This window comes from Pseudophryne corroboree (assembly GCF_028390025.1).
Source record: "Pseudophryne corroboree isolate aPseCor3 chromosome 3 unlocalized genomic scaffold, aPseCor3.hap2 SUPER_3_unloc_17, whole genome shotgun sequence".
Lineage (NCBI taxonomy): Eukaryota > Metazoa > Chordata > Amphibia > Anura > Myobatrachidae > Pseudophryne > Pseudophryne corroboree.
Genome location: NW_026967505.1, coordinates 2,014,332 through 2,034,744, shown reverse-complemented (window position 1 = coordinate 2,034,744; position 20,413 = coordinate 2,014,332). Strand labels below are relative to the sequence as shown.

At 44.6% G+C, this 20,413-nt stretch overlaps 2 protein-coding genes across 3 annotated transcripts in view; one reads left to right on the top strand and one right to left on the bottom strand.

Moving 5' to 3' along the window:
• LOC134983533 (zinc finger protein 585A-like) overlaps nucleotides 1-20,413 on the top strand; it is a 308,632-nt gene that overhangs the window by 74,855 nt on the left and 213,364 nt on the right. The window lies entirely within an intron of this gene.
• LOC134983522 (oocyte zinc finger protein XlCOF6.1-like) lies at nucleotides 6,243-19,289 on the bottom strand. Its single transcript, XM_063949177.1, has 2 exons — nucleotides 18,808-19,289; nucleotides 6,243-9,505 (listed from the first exon to the last, which is right to left on the bottom strand). The coding sequence occupies exon 2, from the start codon at nucleotides 9,462-9,464 to the stop codon at nucleotides 8,202-8,204; it is 1,263 nt and encodes a 420-aa protein (XP_063805247.1). The 5' UTR covers nucleotides 9,465-9,505; nucleotides 18,808-19,289; the 3' UTR covers nucleotides 6,243-8,201.

Here is a 20,413-nt window from a genome sequence, read left to right as displayed (position 1 = left end):
TGGCCTTCAACCCAACTAAGGCGAGGAAAGTCAACAGGGACACTGAGTCTTCCCACGATTCCTCCTCTGTCTGTGAACACAATAACAAATCATCAAGATATTGAATAAGCACTGAGTTATGTGTTGGGGACCAATTCTGCAATATATCATGGAGCGCTTGGCTAAAATAAGTAGGAGCATTCCGTTGCCCCTGGGGCATACGAGTCCAGGTATGCTGTTGACCCTTAAATGTAAACGCAAACAGGTACTGACAGTCTGGATGTAATGGAATGGAGAAAAAAGCTGAGTATAGGTCAATAACTGTGAACAACAACGCATCCGACGGGACCTGCGTAAGGATCGTAGCGGGGTTGGGCACCACAGGGTGGCAAGCTTGTATGACTGCATTAAGCACACACAAGTCCTGCACAATACGGTAAGTTAGCACAGGGCCCGGTTTTTGAACTGGAAAGATCGGAGAATTTGCAACACTGACGCATTTGCGCAAGACCCCCTGGTGCAGAAGTGAGCGGATGGATGGTTATGCCACTTCCTCCACTCCCGGTTTCAGCGGGTACTGCGTGATGCATGGTGGGGACTTTCCTGGCTGCAGCTTTACCATAATAGGGTCCACATCTTGAAGTAAGCCTACCTCATCCTTATACTGTGCCCATAAGCAGCTGGGAACTGCTTGCAGTATGTCTTCACACATATGGGGGTTGGTTTGCTCAAGGTGCAATGACAGGAGTGGGACTGGTGTGTCTACCAGCACTTGTGCATTGCTTTCTAGTGATTTGGGAATGTCTAAGTAAATACCATCCGCTGTGCAGTAAATGGTGCCTTTGAGTTTACATAGTAGGTCACGGCTAAGCAAGTTTGCTGGTGCATTGGATGCTAGTAAGAAAGCGTGTGTATCATTCAATGGTCCTATCTGTATATTACTATCAGCTAGTATTGGTAAGTGCTGTAATTGTCCTGAGACTCCGACCGCTGGGACCGTGTGCCCTGAAAACGTCTGTGAAGGTAGTGCAGTGGTAAGTAGTGACTTAGCCGCTCCAGTGTCTAGTAAAAAAGAAACAGGTTCATTATTTCCATGCACAGGAACCGAGGGTTCCTCAATGTGTTGGCATTGCACGCTGCATAATGAAGACACTGGATGGATTAAACATCAGTATGATTGCTGCTGCCAGCGTGACAACTGATTGTGGGGGCCGTTGTGTGGGGCATGAGTGCCCATCTGGGGTCCTTGATTATAATGTTGGTGGTAGGGGTGTTGTGTAGGGCCGCTGGGTGTTCCCGCATTTCCATGTGGGTACATCCTGTTCTGAGAAGATACTTGACTTCTGCAATATCTAGCTCTATGGCCATACTTACCACGTATGAAGCATGCCATTGGGTCTGGATGTCTAGGATCTTGGTATATTGGCCCTGTGTTTCTATTTGTGGTGTACTTACCTCCTTGTCCCTGCCATGAATTTCTCTTTTGCTGGCTATGCCTTGGCTGTCTGGGGTCCCAAAGGTTTTGCACAGGTGGTCCCTGACTGTTTTGGACTCCCTGGGGATTTGTTATATGTGTCTGTTGCTGGGGTTGTGTAGGAGCAATCTGATCTACAACAAGAACAGGAGTGGGTTTGACAATATTAAGGTCACGAGCTCTTGCTTCACCCCCCCTACAGTGTTTATTGGGGCGTCTCTCCATGCTAGTTTAGTACATTACTGCAGGCTTTAGACCTTACACAAAACATGGAACTAGCCTCATTTGGTTTAACTATCATTTCTCCAGCAGTAAATGTGGGTACCACTAACTTAAATCTACCAAAATATTCATCCACTGTTTCAGTGTTTGCCTGTTTGATTGTGAATAAATCATCCCATTTGGGGACTGGTGGGCATAGGTCACGCAGGTTAGCATTAAGTGCATCTATCTTTCCTTTAGTTGGGTCACCATAATCATTTGCAGAGAGATTAATACTGGTTGTGAGGGATTCTGCTAAATCCTCAGGTAAACAAGTATATAATATCTGTTCTAGATCCCTGCAAGTAAATTATGTACATAATACTCCTGTGAGAGGTACCTACAAGTGGAATTTGAATCTTTCCTCAGGTCTGGGAATCCAGCTTTTATACTTAGATAAGTTTTTGATAGTGGGTAACTGACCTCAACTGAGGAAGCTGGCACAGCCGGGCTTACAACGGTATTGCCTTCACCTTTCACTTCTGCCCTACCCGGTAATTTCATTGTGTGCATAGTATTCAGTGCTCTAGTCTCACTGTCAGTATATACAATGGCTTGGTCTGTAGGCACTTGTATGGTGTATGCTGCAAGCTGATCTTGACTGCCTCAATGATTTCTCTTGTCCCTATGCGGTGGAATACATGCTGTCCTGTGTTATTTAACCGCTGAGCAGAAAGTTCCCACCATTGGTTACAATGGAGCGCATAGGCGCTACATTGTAACACTGCCGTGTGCCGCCTGTCAGTCAGTACAGGAGCACACAGCCGATCAGGAGGGTGCCACAACGTGGCGCTCCCTGACTGGCTGAAGAAACCCACTATGACATAAGTCAGAGTGGGTTTCTGGCAGTCGGGGAAAGGGGTCCCATGTGTAAACATGGGGCCCCTTTCAGTGCGAGGATCGGGTGTCCGTTTTTTTATTTTGATCAAGTACGTGGAATACAAATGGATTATCCGAGGAGCCTGGTACCCTGGATCTGGTGAGTATAATTTATTCAACAGGTACACCATGGATTCTACTGGACAAGAGGACCGACCTGCGTGGGGACATAGGTAAGTATGTATGTATGTTTGTGTGGATGGATGTAATAAAACGTTACTGTCAAGGTGTGTGTGTATTGTCTTTTTTTGGGTATTTTTTTAGTAATAGTACTACAGGTACCAGCGGGCCCGTTTTTTCCGCCGCATGCTGGTACTTGTGGTTCTCAAAGTACCAGCATGCAGGGGAGGCTTGCTGGGCCTTGTAGTACTGCTACTAAAAACAATATCTTACACTTTTACAAAAAGGCTATCAGCCCCCCATCCGCAGTCCATTGGATGGGGGGGACAGCCTCGGGCTTCACCCCTGGCCCTTGGGTGGCTGGGGGGGGACCCCTTGATTGAAGGGGTCCCCACTTCCCCAGGATACCCCGGCCAGGGGTGACTAGTTGGAAATTTGATGCCACGGCCGCAGGGCACTGTATAAAAGTGACCCCCGGCTGTGGCATTATCTGTCCAGCTAGTGGAGCCCGGTGCTGGTTTTAAAAATACGGGGGACCCCTACGCTTTTTGTCCCCCGTATTTTTGGAACCAGGACCAGGCGCAGAGCCCGATGCTGGTTGCTTAAATATGGGAGAACCCCTGTCACTTTTCCCCCCATATTTCTGCAACCAGGATTGTCTCAAAGAGCCCAAGGCTGGTTATGCTTAGGAAGGGGGACCCCACGCCATTTTTTTTTTTTACAGTGCTTATTTGAAAAAAAAAGAAAATAAAATGAACCCCAGCACGGATCACACAGATCCGGCCGTGATTCATTGTGATAAAGTCGGCAGTGTTTTGCTAATCACTGCCGTAAAAAACGGTAAAAAAACACGAATGACATCGACATCGGAAAAAACGAAAATGCAGAATACGACAGCTTAGTAAATTAGTCGTAATAAATTCAAAAAGTTGCAATTTTACACTTTCGATGTCATTCGTGATTGAACTTTGACCTTTTTCCGAAAATTATGAATGTTAGTAAATATACCCCTAAGTCCTAACCTTACTCCATCCCCTCACATCCTGTAACCCTGAATAACTCTGCTGTTCTATCCTTATATATGTGCAGAAACATGCTATATACTGCAAATAGCAACCAGAATATAGGTCTCAAGATATTGCACTTCTGTATACCAAACACTAAGTCCTAACCTTACTCCATCCCCTCACATCCTGTAACCCTGAATAACTCTGCTGTTCTATCCTTATATATGTGCAGAAACATGCTATAAACTGCACATAGCAACCAGAATATAGGTCTCAAGATATTGCACTTCTGTATTCCAAACACTAAGTCCTAACCTTACTCCTTCCCCTCACATCCTGTAACCCTGAATAACTCTGCTGTTCTATCCTTATATATGTGCAGAAACATGCTATAAACTGCACATAGCAACCAGAATATAGGTCTCAAGATATTGCACTTCTGTATTCCAAACACTAAGTCCTAACCTTACTCCATCCCCTCACATCCTGTAACCCTGAATAACTCTGCTGTTCTATCCTTATATATGTGCAGAAACATGCTATATACTGCAAATAGCAACCAGAATATAGGTCTCAAGATATTGCACTTCTGTATACCAAACACTAAGTCCTAACCTTACTCCATCCCCTCACATCCTGAATGACTCTGTTATTCTATCCTTTGAGTATATGTAACTTGCTGGAAATGTGTGTGGAGACTATGTGTAAATGATGCACTATATAAATAGAATATTGAATATGTCTTTGTGGCTTTTCTGTGCGATTGCGTATGCTACCGTATATACTCATACCACGTGTCAATACGTGAACCAGTGTACGTAGCGTGCGTGGATGTGCACGCATGGTGACTACGCACACGCAGAGGCCACTCGGTTTGGTGTTTGCATGTGGTGTGTATGTAATATTTTTGACTTCGACAATACAACCCTAATTCACCTACAAGTAAAAAATACAAAAACTGAACCTTTGAACAGACATCATTTATTTAAAAAAAAATAAGATATCTATATACACCCCACTATTCACATGAGCACACAATCAGACATAGCCACAATCACAAGTACATAGTCACTATTGGTGGTTCTGGGCTCCGGCCAGTTCAAGGGAAATCGCACAGTCACAATGGCAGCGTGTGTACCCACCTTTACACACCAGACGGGGTATTTATACACAGCAACACTGATATTATGTGGACACAAAAATTAAAAATACAAGTGACACATTAACAGGAAATTGTTTCTGTCACCATAGTGACAATTTTCTGGAAATAACATAATACACAGACACATAAAAAGACTCAACGGAAATCTTTTGTTTTTAAACAACTTTATTTCATATCTTTAATACACAGATTTTTCTCTATATTTTAAACTTCAAAAATACTTTACTCTGCACAACAGCCTATGGGGGTCATTCAGACCCAGACGCAATAGCGTCTCGCAACAGTTTGCTGGTGGTGGCAATATATACATGCGCACATTGCGGTCAAATCCCTGACGGGTAAACACGGGCGGGCCAGGACCATTTTCCAGGGGGCTGCATGATGTCACATCTGCGTTCATCTCTGATTAACCCCCTATAAGCTTCCAGAGTGCACCTCATATCTCATCTTTTCCAAGTTACTACAAATGATACGAGATCGGTAGCAGCACTACTTTCAGGATTATTACACAGAACACACATAAAGGCTGACACAGCAAATAACAGTAACACATACAAGGGATTAATTAGAAATAAGGAAGCATAATAATCATTAAGTCTAATTATCAACTGATTCTGTGCGGGACCCATACACCTCTTTACTGCCTCCAGCAGCCCCTGGTACTGCACTGCGGCCATCCGCCCTGTCTCCCCCCCCACTACTGCCATCCGCCCTGTATCCCCCCCTACTACTGCCGCCTGCCCTGTCTTCCCCCACTACTGCCACTCGCCGTCTCCTCCCACTACTGCCACCGCCCTGTATCCCCCCACTACTATCACTTTCCCTGTCTACCCCTCTACTGCCACCACCCTGTCTCCTGCCACCCGCTGTCTCCCTGACACCTTAGCTCTTTTTTGGGACATGATTACCCACATAGACACTGCCTCCAGCAGCCCCTGGTACCGCACTGCAGCCATCCGCCCTGTTTCCCCTGACACCTCAGTGCTGCTTGGAGACAATATTACCTATGTACACACTGCACTACACAAAATGGAAAGCTGCTCAATCAGATTGTAATGTCACTCAGGTGCTAAAAGGGGAGGGGTAATTCTGTGTAGGAAAAAACTGTGTTCCCTAATTCACACCGAGTGAAAAATATTACTACATAATAGTCAGATAATACGATCTTAGTTGCGTATATCTGCAGATATAGGGTTAATCACCCCTACGCAACTAAGATCTCCGTATTATCTGACTATTATGTAGTATTATTTTTCACTCGGTGTGCATTAGGGAAGTTTTTTCCTACACAGAATTACCCCTCCCCTTTTAGCACCTGAGTGACATTACAATCTGATTGAGCAGCTTTCCATTTTGTGTATTGTATTTAGAGAGGCATAGATGGGTCAGCATTAGGAGGGATTGCTGACTCCATAGTGCCATAGGGGAAGCCAGGGGTATCCCCAAGTAAGCTGGGTCTCAGATGCTGTAGGAGCCATTACCATGTGGCCTTACACTGGGAATTTAACCCAGACATATTTGTAAGTATTTATGGGGTGGGTGTGGGGTGTGGTGGCCCCTGTGTCGGTATGGCTGGGCTGCTTCAGGTCGGCACACCCTAACACTTTATTAACACTTGTGATTTTCCCTATCACTTTGTATATATTATTTTAATCACACCACTTACATAGCTCTTATGTGCTTCTTATTAATTATTAATTCTCACCTGTGTGCTGACCTGGGGTGGCCGACCTGTGCCAACATTGTGGGGTCCTGCACCCCTGACCCATACCTAGTATTAGGGACCCCCAGTGATGGAGAAGCCTTGTCGATCAGCCTGGGGGCTTAACCCTATATCTGCAGATATACGCAACTAAGATCTCCGTATTATCTGACTATTATGTAGTAATATTTTTCACTCGGTGTGCATTAGGGAACAGTTTTTCCTACACAGATTTACCCCTCCCTTTTAGCACCTGAGTGACATTACAATCTGATTCAGCAGCTTTCCATTATGTACACACTGCTCTGGCAGCCCCCGCTACTGCAAAGGTACCACCTACCCTGTGTCACCCGACATCTTAGCACTGCTTGGGGAACTATGATACTGCTGGTTAAAGTCCTTCATCTGCAGATGGAACCAAACAGGGCGCTGCTTCTGGTACCTTGGACCCGGATCATGTAGGGCTGGGAGAATCAGTAAGATTATGTAATAGTCACCATCTTACAGGCAGCCGGTGAAGGGAGCAGAGAATGGGTGTTATGTGGCAGGAACGGGCTGGTTAGGTAACAGCCTGGCTGCTGCATTCTGTACAAGCTACAAGCGGTGCAATTCTTTTGCTGGGAGACCAAGGTAGAGGACATTGCTGTAGTCTATGTGTGATGATACAAGTACATGTATGACTGTAGGTAGATCTTCTGAGGGAAATAAGTGCTGGAGTCTGGCTGTGTTGCTATTGGCAACATCCCATCTTAAATAGAACTCCCATCTTAGTAAATTTACCCCCAAGATTCCGCACATGGGGGGGAATTCTGAGTTGATCGCAGCAGAAATTCTGTAAGCAACTGGGCAAAACCATGTGCACTGCAGGGGAGGCAGATATAACATGTGCAGAGAGAGTTAGATTTGGGTGTGGTGAGTTAAATCTGCAATCTAATTTGCAGTGTAAAAATAAAGCAGCCAGTATTACCCTGCACAGAAATAAAATAACCCACCCAAATCTAATTCTCTCTGCAAATGTTATATCTGCCTCCCCAACAGTGCACATGGTTTTGCCCAGTTGCTAACAGAATTCCTGTTGCGATCAACTCAGAATTACCCCCATGATCAGCATTTTGTTACTCTGAACCCCCATGCTTAAGTCTGGTTGGTTTGCAAAGCTGAGCTGTAGCCCTGCCCTTTGTTGGTGAGCTTCTATCAGAAGGACCTGTTGCATGTATATTGCAAAAAGCATAAGAGATCGGACAGAATCTTGAGGAACATTACATGGCAATGATAAGTATACTCCAGAAGATTAAAATGGTTTCTCACCTGAGTGAAGTCTATTGTGTGCAACAAAAGCTTATTTCTCAGAGTATGGAAATGGCCTCTCACCTGTGTGACTTCGCTGATGTGTAACAAGATGTGATTTCTGTGTAAAACATTTCCCGCACTCAGAGCAAGAAAATGGATTCACACCTGTGTGACTTGTTATGTCTAACCAGAACTGATTTGTGTGCAAAACATTTCCCACACTCAAAACATGGAAATGGCTTCTCACCTTTGTGACTTCTCTGATGTATAACAAGAACTGATTTCTGTGCAAAACATTTCCCACACTCAAAACATGTAAATGGCTTCTCACCTTTGTGACTTCTCTGATGTATAAAGAGAACTGATTTCCGTGCAAAACATTTGCCACTCAAAACATGGAAATGGCTTCTCACCTGTGTGACTTTGCTGATGTCTAACAAGATGTGATTTCTGTGTAAAAAATTTCCCGCACTCAGAGCAAGAAAATGGCTTCTCACCTGTGTGACTTCGCTGATGTGTAACAAGTTGTGATTTCTGTGTAAAATATTTCCCACACTCAGAGCAAGAAAATGGCTTCACACCTGTGTGACTTCTCTGATGTGTAACAAGATGTGATTTACTTAAACAACATTTCCCACACTCAGAGCAAGAAAATTGCTTCCCACCTGTGTGATTTCTCTGATGTCTAACAAGTTCTGATTTCCGTGTAAAACATTTCCCACACTCGGAGCATGAAAATATCTTCTCATCTGTGTGACTTCTTTCATGTTTAGTAAGATTTGATTTGTGTGCAAAACATTTCCCACACTCAGAACATGGAAATGGCTTCTCACCAGTGTGACTTCGCTGATGTGTAATAAGATCTGATTTCCGTGTAAAACATTTCGTACACTCAGAGCAAGAAAACAGATTCTCACCTGTGTGAATTTGCTGATGTGTAACAAGTTGTGATTTCTGTGTAAAACATTTCCCACACTCAGAGCAAGAAAATGGCTTCACACCTGTGTGTCTCCTCTGATGTCTAACAAGATCTGATTTGTGTGCAAAACATTTCCCACACTCAGAACATGGAAACGGCTTCTCACCTGTGTGACTTCGCTGATGTTTAACAAGCTCTGATTTGCGTGTAAAACATTTCCCACACTCAGAACATGGAAACGGCTTCTCACCTGTGTGACTTCTCTGATGCATAACAAGATGTGATTTCCGTGCAAAACATTTCCCACACTCAGAACATGTCAGTGGCCTCTCACCTGTGTGACTTCTCTGATGTATAACAAGATGTGATTTGTATGTAAAACATTTCCCACACTCAGAACATATCAGTGGCCTTTCACTTGCCTTACCTGTCTGTGGGTTAATACGCTTTGTGTTCTGTGTAAAACATTTGGCATCTATAGAACAGGGAAACACTGTATCTACTGTCAGAGCTGTAACAGATGCACCAATATCAGAGTGATCAGGAGAACATTTCCCAGGATCAGGGGGATCAGCTGATAGAGCTGGATGTATAATTGGGGTAATGGGGTTATCTCCTGGAGAATCCTGTCTACTGTCATTATCTTTTATGTCACAATCCGGGGATAACATTAGATGTCCTTCTGAGATATTCCTGCTTGTGTGTCCATCTGCTGGAAATAAAATACATTATGGAAATGTGACATTTTTTGTAACAATATTAATCTTGTAAACAATAGGAGAAGACGACTCTCTAGGACACTTAATTGTAAATGTGTGGGTATAATAAAACATAACTTTTAATGAAGGCTTTATAATATTGTGTCTCAGACAATCATTGTGTCCACCCTCCTGAGAATACTCACAATAACAAATGTAATATTATAATAAGACTTAGATATACCTCTCTCTTATAACTAACCATGAAACATCAATATGTAGTCACCCGCCAAGTCCTATGTCAGCACCAATGTAAAACAATAGATGGGGAACATACCGTAGACTCTAGATGAACAATAACATCAGTCATATGAGCTGATAGATCAGAGAAATGTCTCCTAACGTTACTCCTGGAAGCATTGGTAAGGTAGCATTCCTTTATGTGTGTGCTCATACGCTGGTAAGCCTGTACAAGTGTTACTCACCCTTATATAAGGTATATTGCAACAGCAGAGTAGGTGTGGAACAAGGTACTTTACATGCAATACACCATATAATACCCTGTAATCATCATCATCTGATAGGTTATAATACACTGTTACACCCCATCATCAGTGTCTTACCTCTATTCTCTCAATAGTAATAAGGATGATGTGTGTATGGTAAGTATGATACAGAGAATTACATATCAGGATCTATACAGCTGCCGCCATACTTCTGCTTCTCATACGTGTGCTACTGGCAGCAGTGAACATCTGAGTGAGAGTGCAGGGAAGACAGCAGAGTCTGATGAGAAAGAGATTGGATCTGCCTTTGCAGGGATGTACCACACCTGTCACCCCTGTTAGTATATAAAATAATAAAAAAGAGGGGTGTGGTCCATCCAGACGTGCTTTATGGAGATCTCCTCACTAAGTGGCTTCTTATCTAACCTACCTGATATCTCTTAGCCGCCGCTGGAACCAAGACCCAATCTATTAAATCCACCACTCCTACTGCCCTAAAGCCGCTCCCTCCGGGCACCGTTCACTGCCGCAGCCTAGTGACGCCGCTGATGCCACAGGCTGTATTCTGGGGCTAAGTGTGCCCAAGTTTTCCTGCACGCTCCTGACACCTGACTTGGAGGCGCTTTTCGCTCAGTCGGGATCACTTGCTCTCCCACTCACACGGGTGCGCAAGTTCTGCTACTGCTGGGGACAGAACGGGCTGCCCATAGTCAGTGGAGCCCAGCGGTGATATTGGGAAGTGAGATGACTGTCATTTTGGATCCTGGTGCCCGGCCATCGCATGCTTTGCCTTTTGCCTTCAATAAGCTGTAAAATTGATATAAGCTGCTAAAAAAGTGTTGTGACGGCTGGACCGGGGTCACTACACTAAATTGAGGCATTTGCCTGGAGGTGAAACTACCTTCTATTTATATGGTACCAGTATAATCTACTTCCTCTCAGTCTACATGCAGAGCCCAGTATCAAGTATAGTCTGAGTACAGCTCATTACACTCTGATTACAACCTCACAGTACATTATTTTGTGGATTTATTCACTGAATATATTTTTCCATTTGTGTCTGTCTGTGCTGAGTACTTCACGTCTGTGATCACGCTGACCTCTAGTGGAATTTCTCGGTCATTACTGTGTTATTTGAGTTGCATTACATCATGTTTACTTGAAATTTTGGCTCGGCTACCCCTGTCATCCCGACTAAGGGGTGAATTTACTAAGGTGTGAGATTTTTAGAACTGGTGATGTTGCCCATAGCAACCAATCAGATTATATCTACTGTCTGCTAGAAGCAGCTAGATAATCCTGGCATGTAATAGTTACTGTTTTAGTGTACTGTGTGTATATTTACAATAAAGGGCATTTGCCACTTTACTAAACTGTTTACCTGAGTGATCTGAGAATCCGTATCCTCACAATTAGTTACTACTTTTTAGATGCCATTTTGTCCATGTGTATCTCCATTTTGTTTATGTATGTCCTCACTGCTCTATATATGTTCATTTTATTAGGATTAGTGGGAAGAATATACACAGCTTTTAGGCTGGCTGATTATAATAGATATATGTTCCTATTATCAGTATCTCAGATGGAAACTGTCTAGTAAGATGTTTGGAATATTGTATACATAAGTAGGTGAAAGGGGACAGTTGTCCAGGATAAGATAAATTATGTTATTAAAGGGGAACCCTGAGGGGCGACTGAACTATATTGTTTAAACTATGTAATTGATGACCATCATCTGGGACAGATCATGAAACATCTGAGATAAGAGCTGAGTATTCTAATTTGTTCTTCCTATTACTGTAACTGAGTATAACTTGTTATTTGCCGGTTCTCATTGTTGTAACTTAGAGAAATAAATGCTTCTCCTTTATGAAATGTCCTGTGTCAGTCTCCATATTTATCACAGTGTATCCCAGAATCTGGTCACTTGAATTTTTCTACCGACAGTAATTTCATGGTCTGATCACATCCCTCTGATAGGGTCCTGGTCGCCTTTTCCCGCTATTAATCCTTTACCACCTTGGAGATTGCAGGATTATATATTAATGGATGCTGAAGGCACTAGAATTTTTGCAAGAGGCCCTGTCCTCCTACTTAGACGTGAACACTCCTGAAGATACTTCCATTAGGAACCATTGGTGTGCCCTTAAGGCCATGGATCAGAAGGCCGTCATCCAAGTGCCAGGGGACAGGTAATCAGCAGGGAAGGTGCAGGATTCTGAATGCTGGTTCCCATACACAAGCTCAATAAATGTATTATATACCTAAGGCGGCGGTAGCAAGACTCAGATGCTGCCAACTCAGTAACAGGAGCCGTTCATTAGCCAATTCCCTGAGGCCGGCTGCTACAGGAGCATGTGGATACATGACAGGGGCTGCACCAGATATTTCCTAAGCTTTGTATCATGTGGCATGAGGAACCCTGAGCCGGTGCCCTAGCAAGCAGCCGCACCATGGCAGAAATATATGTAGTTATGGTAGACCTACTGTCGTTAACGCTATTTCTCCTAATTCCACAGTATCCACATGATATACATTGGGATATGAGGTCAGCGGATTGGCACCAATGATCAAAAGCTTTTGGCCTCCCAGAATGCAACGGGCCAGTCCTCTATATCCCCGCCTCCTGGCTCAGGAAATTCAGTTGTTTTCCAAAGCTCAAGGCAGGAGCATCATAGAGAGCCAAAATCAGGCGAGAAGAACACACATGCACACACTTCCGTACAAGAAGGAAGAGGTTAGTAAGTGTAAGGGTCCTCAAATCAGGTGTGTCAGGGTGGGATCCCTGTGGATACAGTGGACCAAGGAGAAATAGAGTTATCGACAGTAAGTCTACCATAACTACATAATTCTCCTGTAGGGTCCACAGTAATATCCACAGAATATACATTGGGATGTTCCAAATCAATTTCGTGGAGGGGGCGCTCCAGATTGGAAAGACGAATCCTTTGCCCAAATGCAGCATCCTGAGAGGCAAAGGTATCAAAGGCATAATGTCTAATGAATGTGTTAATGGAAGACCATGTGGCTGCCTTACATATCTGTTCTGCTGAAGCACCACGTTGTGCTGCTCATGACAGACCTACCTTACGAGTAGAGTGAGCAGAGACACTAGCTGGATTAGGGATATCATCTTGAGATTATGCTTCTGAATCGTCATCCGAAGCCACCTCGCCAGTGTTTGCTTGTCAGCAGCCAATCCTCTCGTGAAATCCGTAGAAAATGAAGAGTGTCTGTCTTTCTGATGGCACTGGTACGATCCACGTAGACCCTTAAAGCCCGGACTACGTCCAAAGATGCATCTCCCGCAGAAAGATCTGGCCCTTGGAAGGCTGGGACTACAATTTCTTCGTTAAGGTGGAATTTAGACACCAACTTAGGAAGATAACCAGATTTGGTTCTGAGAACCGCTCTGTCTGGGTGAAATATCAGAAAAAGAGGGCGACAAAACAATGCCCTGAAATCTAAAACTCTTCTAGCTGAGGCAATAGCAGAGTAGAAAGAGAATCTTAGCTGTCAACCATTTAAGATCCACTTACGTCAGTGGTTCAAATGGAGCAATTTGAAGCACCTTTAGGACTATACCTAGATCCCAAGGCGCTGTAGGAGGAACAAATGGAGGTTGGATGTGAAGCATTCCTTGGAAAAAAGTGCAAACATCCTGCAGGTTAGCATTTTTCTTTTGAAACCCTACAGTCAATGCCGACTCCTGAACTCTCAAGGAAGCCACCTGTAGACCTTTATCCATTGCTGCCTGAAGGAATGCTAGGACTCTGGGAACTCTGAAAGACCTAGGGTCAAATTTCCTGGCACTGCACCACTGAATATAAGCATGCCATATTCGATGATAAATGCAAGCTGAGGAAGGTTTCTTTGCTCTAAGCATTGTTTGAATTAACTGTTGTGAAATCCTTTTGCTTTCAGGATGGAAGTCTGAAGAGCCACGCCGTCAAAGACAGCCAATCCAGGTGCTTGTAATAACAAGGACCCTGAGACAGCAGATCTACACGTTGAGGGAGTAGAAACGGAGTATCCACTGACAGCCTCTGTAGATCTGTGTACCAATGTCTTCTGGGTAAATCCAGAGCTATTAGTATCATGGCGCCCTTTCCCTGTTTTAGCTTTCGCATCACCCTGGGCAACAGGGCGATCAGTGAAAACATAGTCCAGACGAAAGTCCCATCTTAATGACAGGGCATCCACGAAGGTCGCTTTGGGATCCTTTGTCCTTGACCCGTATTCGGGAACTTTGTTGTTATGACAGGACGCCATGAGATCTATCTCCGGCAAGCCCAACTTGTCTACCAGAGTCTGGAAGACCTTGGGGTGTAAAGCCCATTCGTTTGCATGAATGGCATGTCGACTGAGAAAATCCGCTTCCTAGTGCCACCGTAACGTGTGGCTCACCTCCTTCATTGCCTTTTGGCTGCGAGTTTCTGATGATTGAGGTACGCTACTGGCATTGCATTACCCGAGCGAATTTGAACTGGTTTCTCCCGAAGAAAGTCCTTTGCCTGAATGAGTGCCATATATATGGCCCGAAGTTCCAATATATTTATTAGCAGGCAACTTTCTTCCTTGGTCCACTGCCCCTGGAAGCAACATTTTTCTGACACTGCTCCCCAGCCCTGAAGACTGGCATCCGTTGTCAGAACCTCCCAATCTGAGATCCTAAAGGGTCTTCCTTTGTCCAGATGGGATGTCTGTAGCCTCCAGGCTAATGACCTCCGTACTTACAGAGGAAGTACCATAGTCTGAGTTTTTATTGTCTGATATAACCCATTCCACTTGGAATTTAGCATACTCCACCATGTCGAATGTCGACACCATTGATCCCATCACACGCATAGCTGCGTGAATGGATACCCTTTGACTCTGTAGCAGCTCCCGAATCCTTGACTGTATTGTGGTCATTTTGTTCAAAGGTAAAAACACTCTCTGAAGACCAAAATTCAATACAGCCCCCAAGTGAGTCATACGTTGGAACCAGGGACAACTTTGCCCAATTTATGAGTCAACTGTGACACTGAAGCAATTCCTGAGACTGCACCAGGATTAATAGGTCGTAGAGGTATGGAAAACTCCTTATCCCTTGTCGACGGAGATAAGCCGCCATTACCATCATAATTTTGGTGAACACTCTGGGAGCTGTAGCCAGTCCAAATGGTAAGGCCTGAAAATGAAAGTGTTGCTGGAGGATAGCAAACAGTGCTATAGGAACATGCAAGTAAGCATCCTGGATATCAAGGGATACCATAAAATCCTCCAGCTCCATGGCCAAAATAATGGAAGGTAAAGTCTCCATATGAAACAGAGGCACCCAAATGTACTTGTTCAGCACCTTGAGATTGAGTATGGGCCGGAATGACCAATTTGGCTTCTGAACTAGAAACATGTTGGAATAGAAACCTTGTCCTTGTTGCGCGCGCACAGGGAATTGGAATTATCATCCCAGATTGAAGCAACTTCTGACCTGCCTGTTGTAAGGCCCTGGCCTTCGTTTCTACGGAAGATGGGCTGGTACAAAAGAACCTTTGTGGAGGGTGTTTCTTGCAAGCAAACGCATAACCATGAGATACCGCTTCTTGCTCCCAGGCATCTGTGGTGGACTGCTGCCAGATCTGTGCAAAATGATGAAGTCTGCCTCCCACCCTGGGGTCCTCCAGGTGGAGGACCACACCATCAAGCTGATGGCTTATCTTCTGGCTTGGAAGCAGGCCCTCTGCTAATTGCTTTTTAGTCTTACCAGACTTGTCAGATTGGGACTGTTTGCCATAACCCTTCCCTTTTGCTTTTCCCTGGGTCCGAAAGGGCCGAAAAGCTGGAAACCTAGGTTTGGATTTGTGGGTTGAAGGAAACTTCACTTTCTTGGAGTCTGCCTCTGACTCCAAAATACTGTTTAATTCTTTACCAAAAAGAATATCTCCAGTAATAGGCAAAAGACTCTAGAACCTCCTTGGACTCTGAGTCAGCCTTCCATGTACGTAGCCAGACCGCTCTGCGAGCTGCTACTGCTGAGACTGATGCCTGAGAGACAATAGTACCCATATCTAAGGCTGCTTCTTCCATAAACATAGCCGCCTGTTTATTATGTGCAATATGGAATTTTTGCTCTCTAGATGCCAATGAGACATCATCCTCCAATGCATCAGCCGAGGCCGCCACTGCTTTTGCCATCCAGGCTGAAGCTATGGCTGGTTTTACAATTACCCCAGACAATGAGAAAATTGTTTTTAAAAACCCATCTATTTTTCTATCCGTAACAATCACATAATGATGTTGAAGGCAGAGGTAATCTAGATTTTCGAACCAATCGAATGACATGTGTATCTACTTTGGGAGCCACTCCCTTTTTAAACAGTCCCCAGCTGGAAGAGGATAATGGGAATTCCATTTCCATGAAATTCTAAACTTCTTACTGGGTGTGACCAAAGCCTCTTGCATAATCTCCGTCAGCTGTTCTAACCCCGGAAATTCAGTTCTGACTGTTTTGGGATGTTTAAACACAGGATTTTAACAAAGGGCTCTGCTGCCTCCTATAAGGATAGAATGGCTTTCACAGCACTAATTAGCTCAGGTATAACCACTGAGCTGGGACCTTCATCCTCGTCTCTGTATGCAGACCCAGAATGCGAGGAATCCTCATCCTCTGAAGTGTCCCCATCTGAAACATGTGTAGACTGTGAAGATGTAGTTTCATGTTACCTTCCACAGGCCTTTCAGTCCGTTTTAGTTGAAAGGCTGCAGATTCCTGGACTGGATGTGATAAAACCCAGGGGGAATGTTGCATGTAAGGGTTAACAGGGTAACCTATAATTGTTATAGGAGCTGGCATTATGCGCTCAGCTACACCAAATAATGTCTGTGCAAACGTAGCCCATGGGGGTTCCATCTGAACGTGTGCCTGCCTAGGATTATTCAGGAGGCTTTGGTGAAAGCTAAAACAATTTGCACATAATCCATTCTGCACCAGATCCTGAGAGGTTAACTAAGCTTTGCAGGACAAACATGAAATCAGTGTTGGTGCTGCTGTGGAGAGTGTATCCTCCTCACCCTTGCTGCTCTTAGACATGATAAACAAATCACACATTTGTATGGTGTTAACTACACAATTTGTGACTGAAATCAATTAATAGCTTGCTAAAGTGACATGCAATCCGATTCCTCCCTGCCTTGCACCAGCACTGAGGATCTGTATACATGACAGAAATAGTAAAGTCAGCAATCACACTAGCAATCAGTCACAAGTTATACATTAGTATAATAAGCAACATGAGCACATCATCAACTACAGATACATTTCAAGTATGTAGGAGAACCATATTACTGCATTACCTTATATAGGAAACTTAACGTATTCAGTCGCACAGCGAAAGAAACGGCAATAGTTTACAGACTCATATGCATCAGGCACTTATCCAACTACTCGTACCCAATACATTAGTGAACGCTGAGTGGATCCAGACGCAAATAGTGTACACAAACTCCAAGTGCACACAACAGTGAACATAGACGTCCAAGTGAAGACCAATGCACCAGTCACACAGACGCCTATGCTGCGATTGGGTCCTTTAGAAACACAGCATCTCAGACGGAAGCAGCAAATCAGTTCATGGCAGGAAACTCTGAGGAAACTGGTCATGAACCGGGGGAGGGGTGACCAGGGGAGCGTCTTACTCCCCACTGCTGACTTCAACCCCAGGGACCCAGGCCTCACACTAATCCCTGGAGTATATGATCCCTGGAACCTAGCACTGGTGTACCGAGGTGGCAGCCACATCAGCAACTGTTCGGTAGTCTCCCCCCCCCACCACGCTATGCGGAACTGATGCCTTACCTTCTCCCCGTGCTCCGGCCACAGCCTGTTAACGTCAGCTGGACTTGCTAGTACATCCAACACAGACTTCCGCCGAAACAGCACTGTACACATGGGTTAGCGTTGTTGCGACCTGGCGGGGAGTTGTTGGAGTAACTCTTTCTGAGGTGCGTGTAAGATGCTTTTCAGAAAACTCGCTCAAGAAATGTAAGACTATAAAAATAAATGAAATAAGCTTAGGGCTGCCAAAATCAGCAACCCAAAGATCGTTGTCCGGCTCCTGCCACACCAACAAAAAAAAATGAATTGCCTAAGCCAGAAAGCAGGGATATAGGGGACTGGCCCGTTGCATTCTGGGAGGCGGAAAGCTTTTGATCATTGGTGCCAATATGCTGACGTTACCTCATATCCCAATGTATATCCTGTGGATACTGCTGTGAACCCTGCAGGAGAAAAGGAGTTTATATAAAGACCGGCGTGTGCTAATAGTGATACTCTCAGGAAATACCTTGCATGTAATACCATAGGCATAGGTATTGCTAGCAAACAGTTTGGCTGCTGGTGACACACAGTGACATGATGTGAAGGGCGAGCAGGAGTATAATAGGGGCTCATGGCTCCTGATGTATGAGATACACCAGAGAGTGTGGTGAGGAGACTGGTCAGATCTCTGGGCTGGTAACACACAGTGACATGATGTGAGGGGGAGAGCAGGAGTATAATAGGGGCTGATGGCTCCTGATGTATGAGATACACCAGAGAGTGTGGGGAGGAGACTTGTCAGATCTCTGGGCTGGTAACACACATTGACATGATGTGAGGGGAGGAGAGCAGGAGTATAATAGGGGCTGATGGCTCCAGACTCCCGCACTGGGCAGATACATTTCCCTCATTAGTTTGTACTGACAGAGGAGGGTGTAGGATAAGAGATTGCTGTAGTGACTGAGAAAGGAGAATATGTGACTCTTTTCTGTAATAAGTGTTTATTACTCACCTGTGCTGATATCTGTAGGGATTTCCTCCTCCTTACACTGCTGATCACCCTTCAGATACGTCTGTTCTTCTCCCTCTATATCTTCTGCCTTTATATCAGTCACATACGTCTCTTCTTCACCCTCTGTATCTTCTGCCTTTATAACAGTCACATACGTCTCTTCTTCTCCCTCTATATCTTCTGCCTTTATAACAGTCACATACGTCTCTTCTTCTCCCTCTATATCTTCTGCCTTTATATCAGTCACATACGTCTCTTCTTCTCCCTCTATATCTTCTGCCTTTATATCAGTCACATACGTCTCTTCTTCTCCCTCTATATCTTCTGCCTTTATATCAGTCACATACGTCTCTTCTTTTCCCTCTGTATCTTCTGCCTTTATATCAGTCACATATGTCTCTTCTTCTCCCTCTATATCTTCTTCCTTTATATCAGTCACTTCTTCTTCTTCTATGTCTTCTGTTTTAATATCAGACAGACGTTCTACCTAAAACACAAAAAAAACCCCACTATAATGATATTTGCATACAGTCAGTTTAAACTGAGGTGAAAAAATAAGAATTTACTCACCGGTAATTCTGTTTCTCGTAGTCCGTAGTGGATGCTGGGTACTCCGTAAGGACCATGGGGTATAGACGGGCTCCGCAGGAGACTGGGCACTCTTAAAAGAAAGATTAGGTACTATATCTGGTGTGCACTGGCTCCACCCACTATGCCCCTCCTCCAGACTTCAGTTAGGGAAACTGTGCCCGGAAGAGCTGACATAATAAAGAAAGGATTTGGAATCCAGGGTAAGACTCATACCAGCCACACCAATCACACCGTACAACTTGTGATAACTATACCCAGTTAACAGTATGAAACAATAATGAGCCTCATTAACAGATGGCTCATAACAATAACCCTTTAGTTACGCAATAACTATATACATGTATTGCAGAGAGTCCGCACTTGGGACGGGCTCCCAGCATCCACTACGGACTACGAGAAATAGAATTACCGGTGAGTAAATTCTTATTTTCTCTGACGTCCTAGTGGATGCTGGGTACTCCGTAAGGACCATGGGGATTATACTAAAGCTCCCAAACGGGCGGGAGAGTGCGGATGACTCTGCAGCACCGAATGAGCAATTCAAGGTCCTCCTCAGCCAGGGTTTCAAACTTGTAGAATTTTGCCAACGTGTTTGAACCCAACCAAGTAGCAGCTCGGCAAAGTTGTAAAGCCGAGATCCCTCGGGCAGCCGCCCAAGAAGAGCCCACCTTCCTTGTGGAATGGGCTTTTACAGATTTAGGATGTGGCAGTCCAGCCACGGTATGTACAAGTTGAATCGTGTTACAGATCCAGCGAGCAATAGTCTGCTTCGAAGCAGGAGCACCCAGCTTGTTGGGTGCATGCAGGATTAATAGCGAGTCAGGCTTTCCGACTCCAGCTATCCTGGAAACATAGATTTTCAGGGCCCTGACTACGTCCAGCAACTTGGAATCCTCCAAGTCCCTAGTAGCCGCAGGCACCACAATAGGTTGGTTCAAATGAAACGCTGATACCACCTTAGGGAGAAACTGGGGACGAGTCCCCAGATCTGCCCTGTCCATAGGGAAAATCAGAT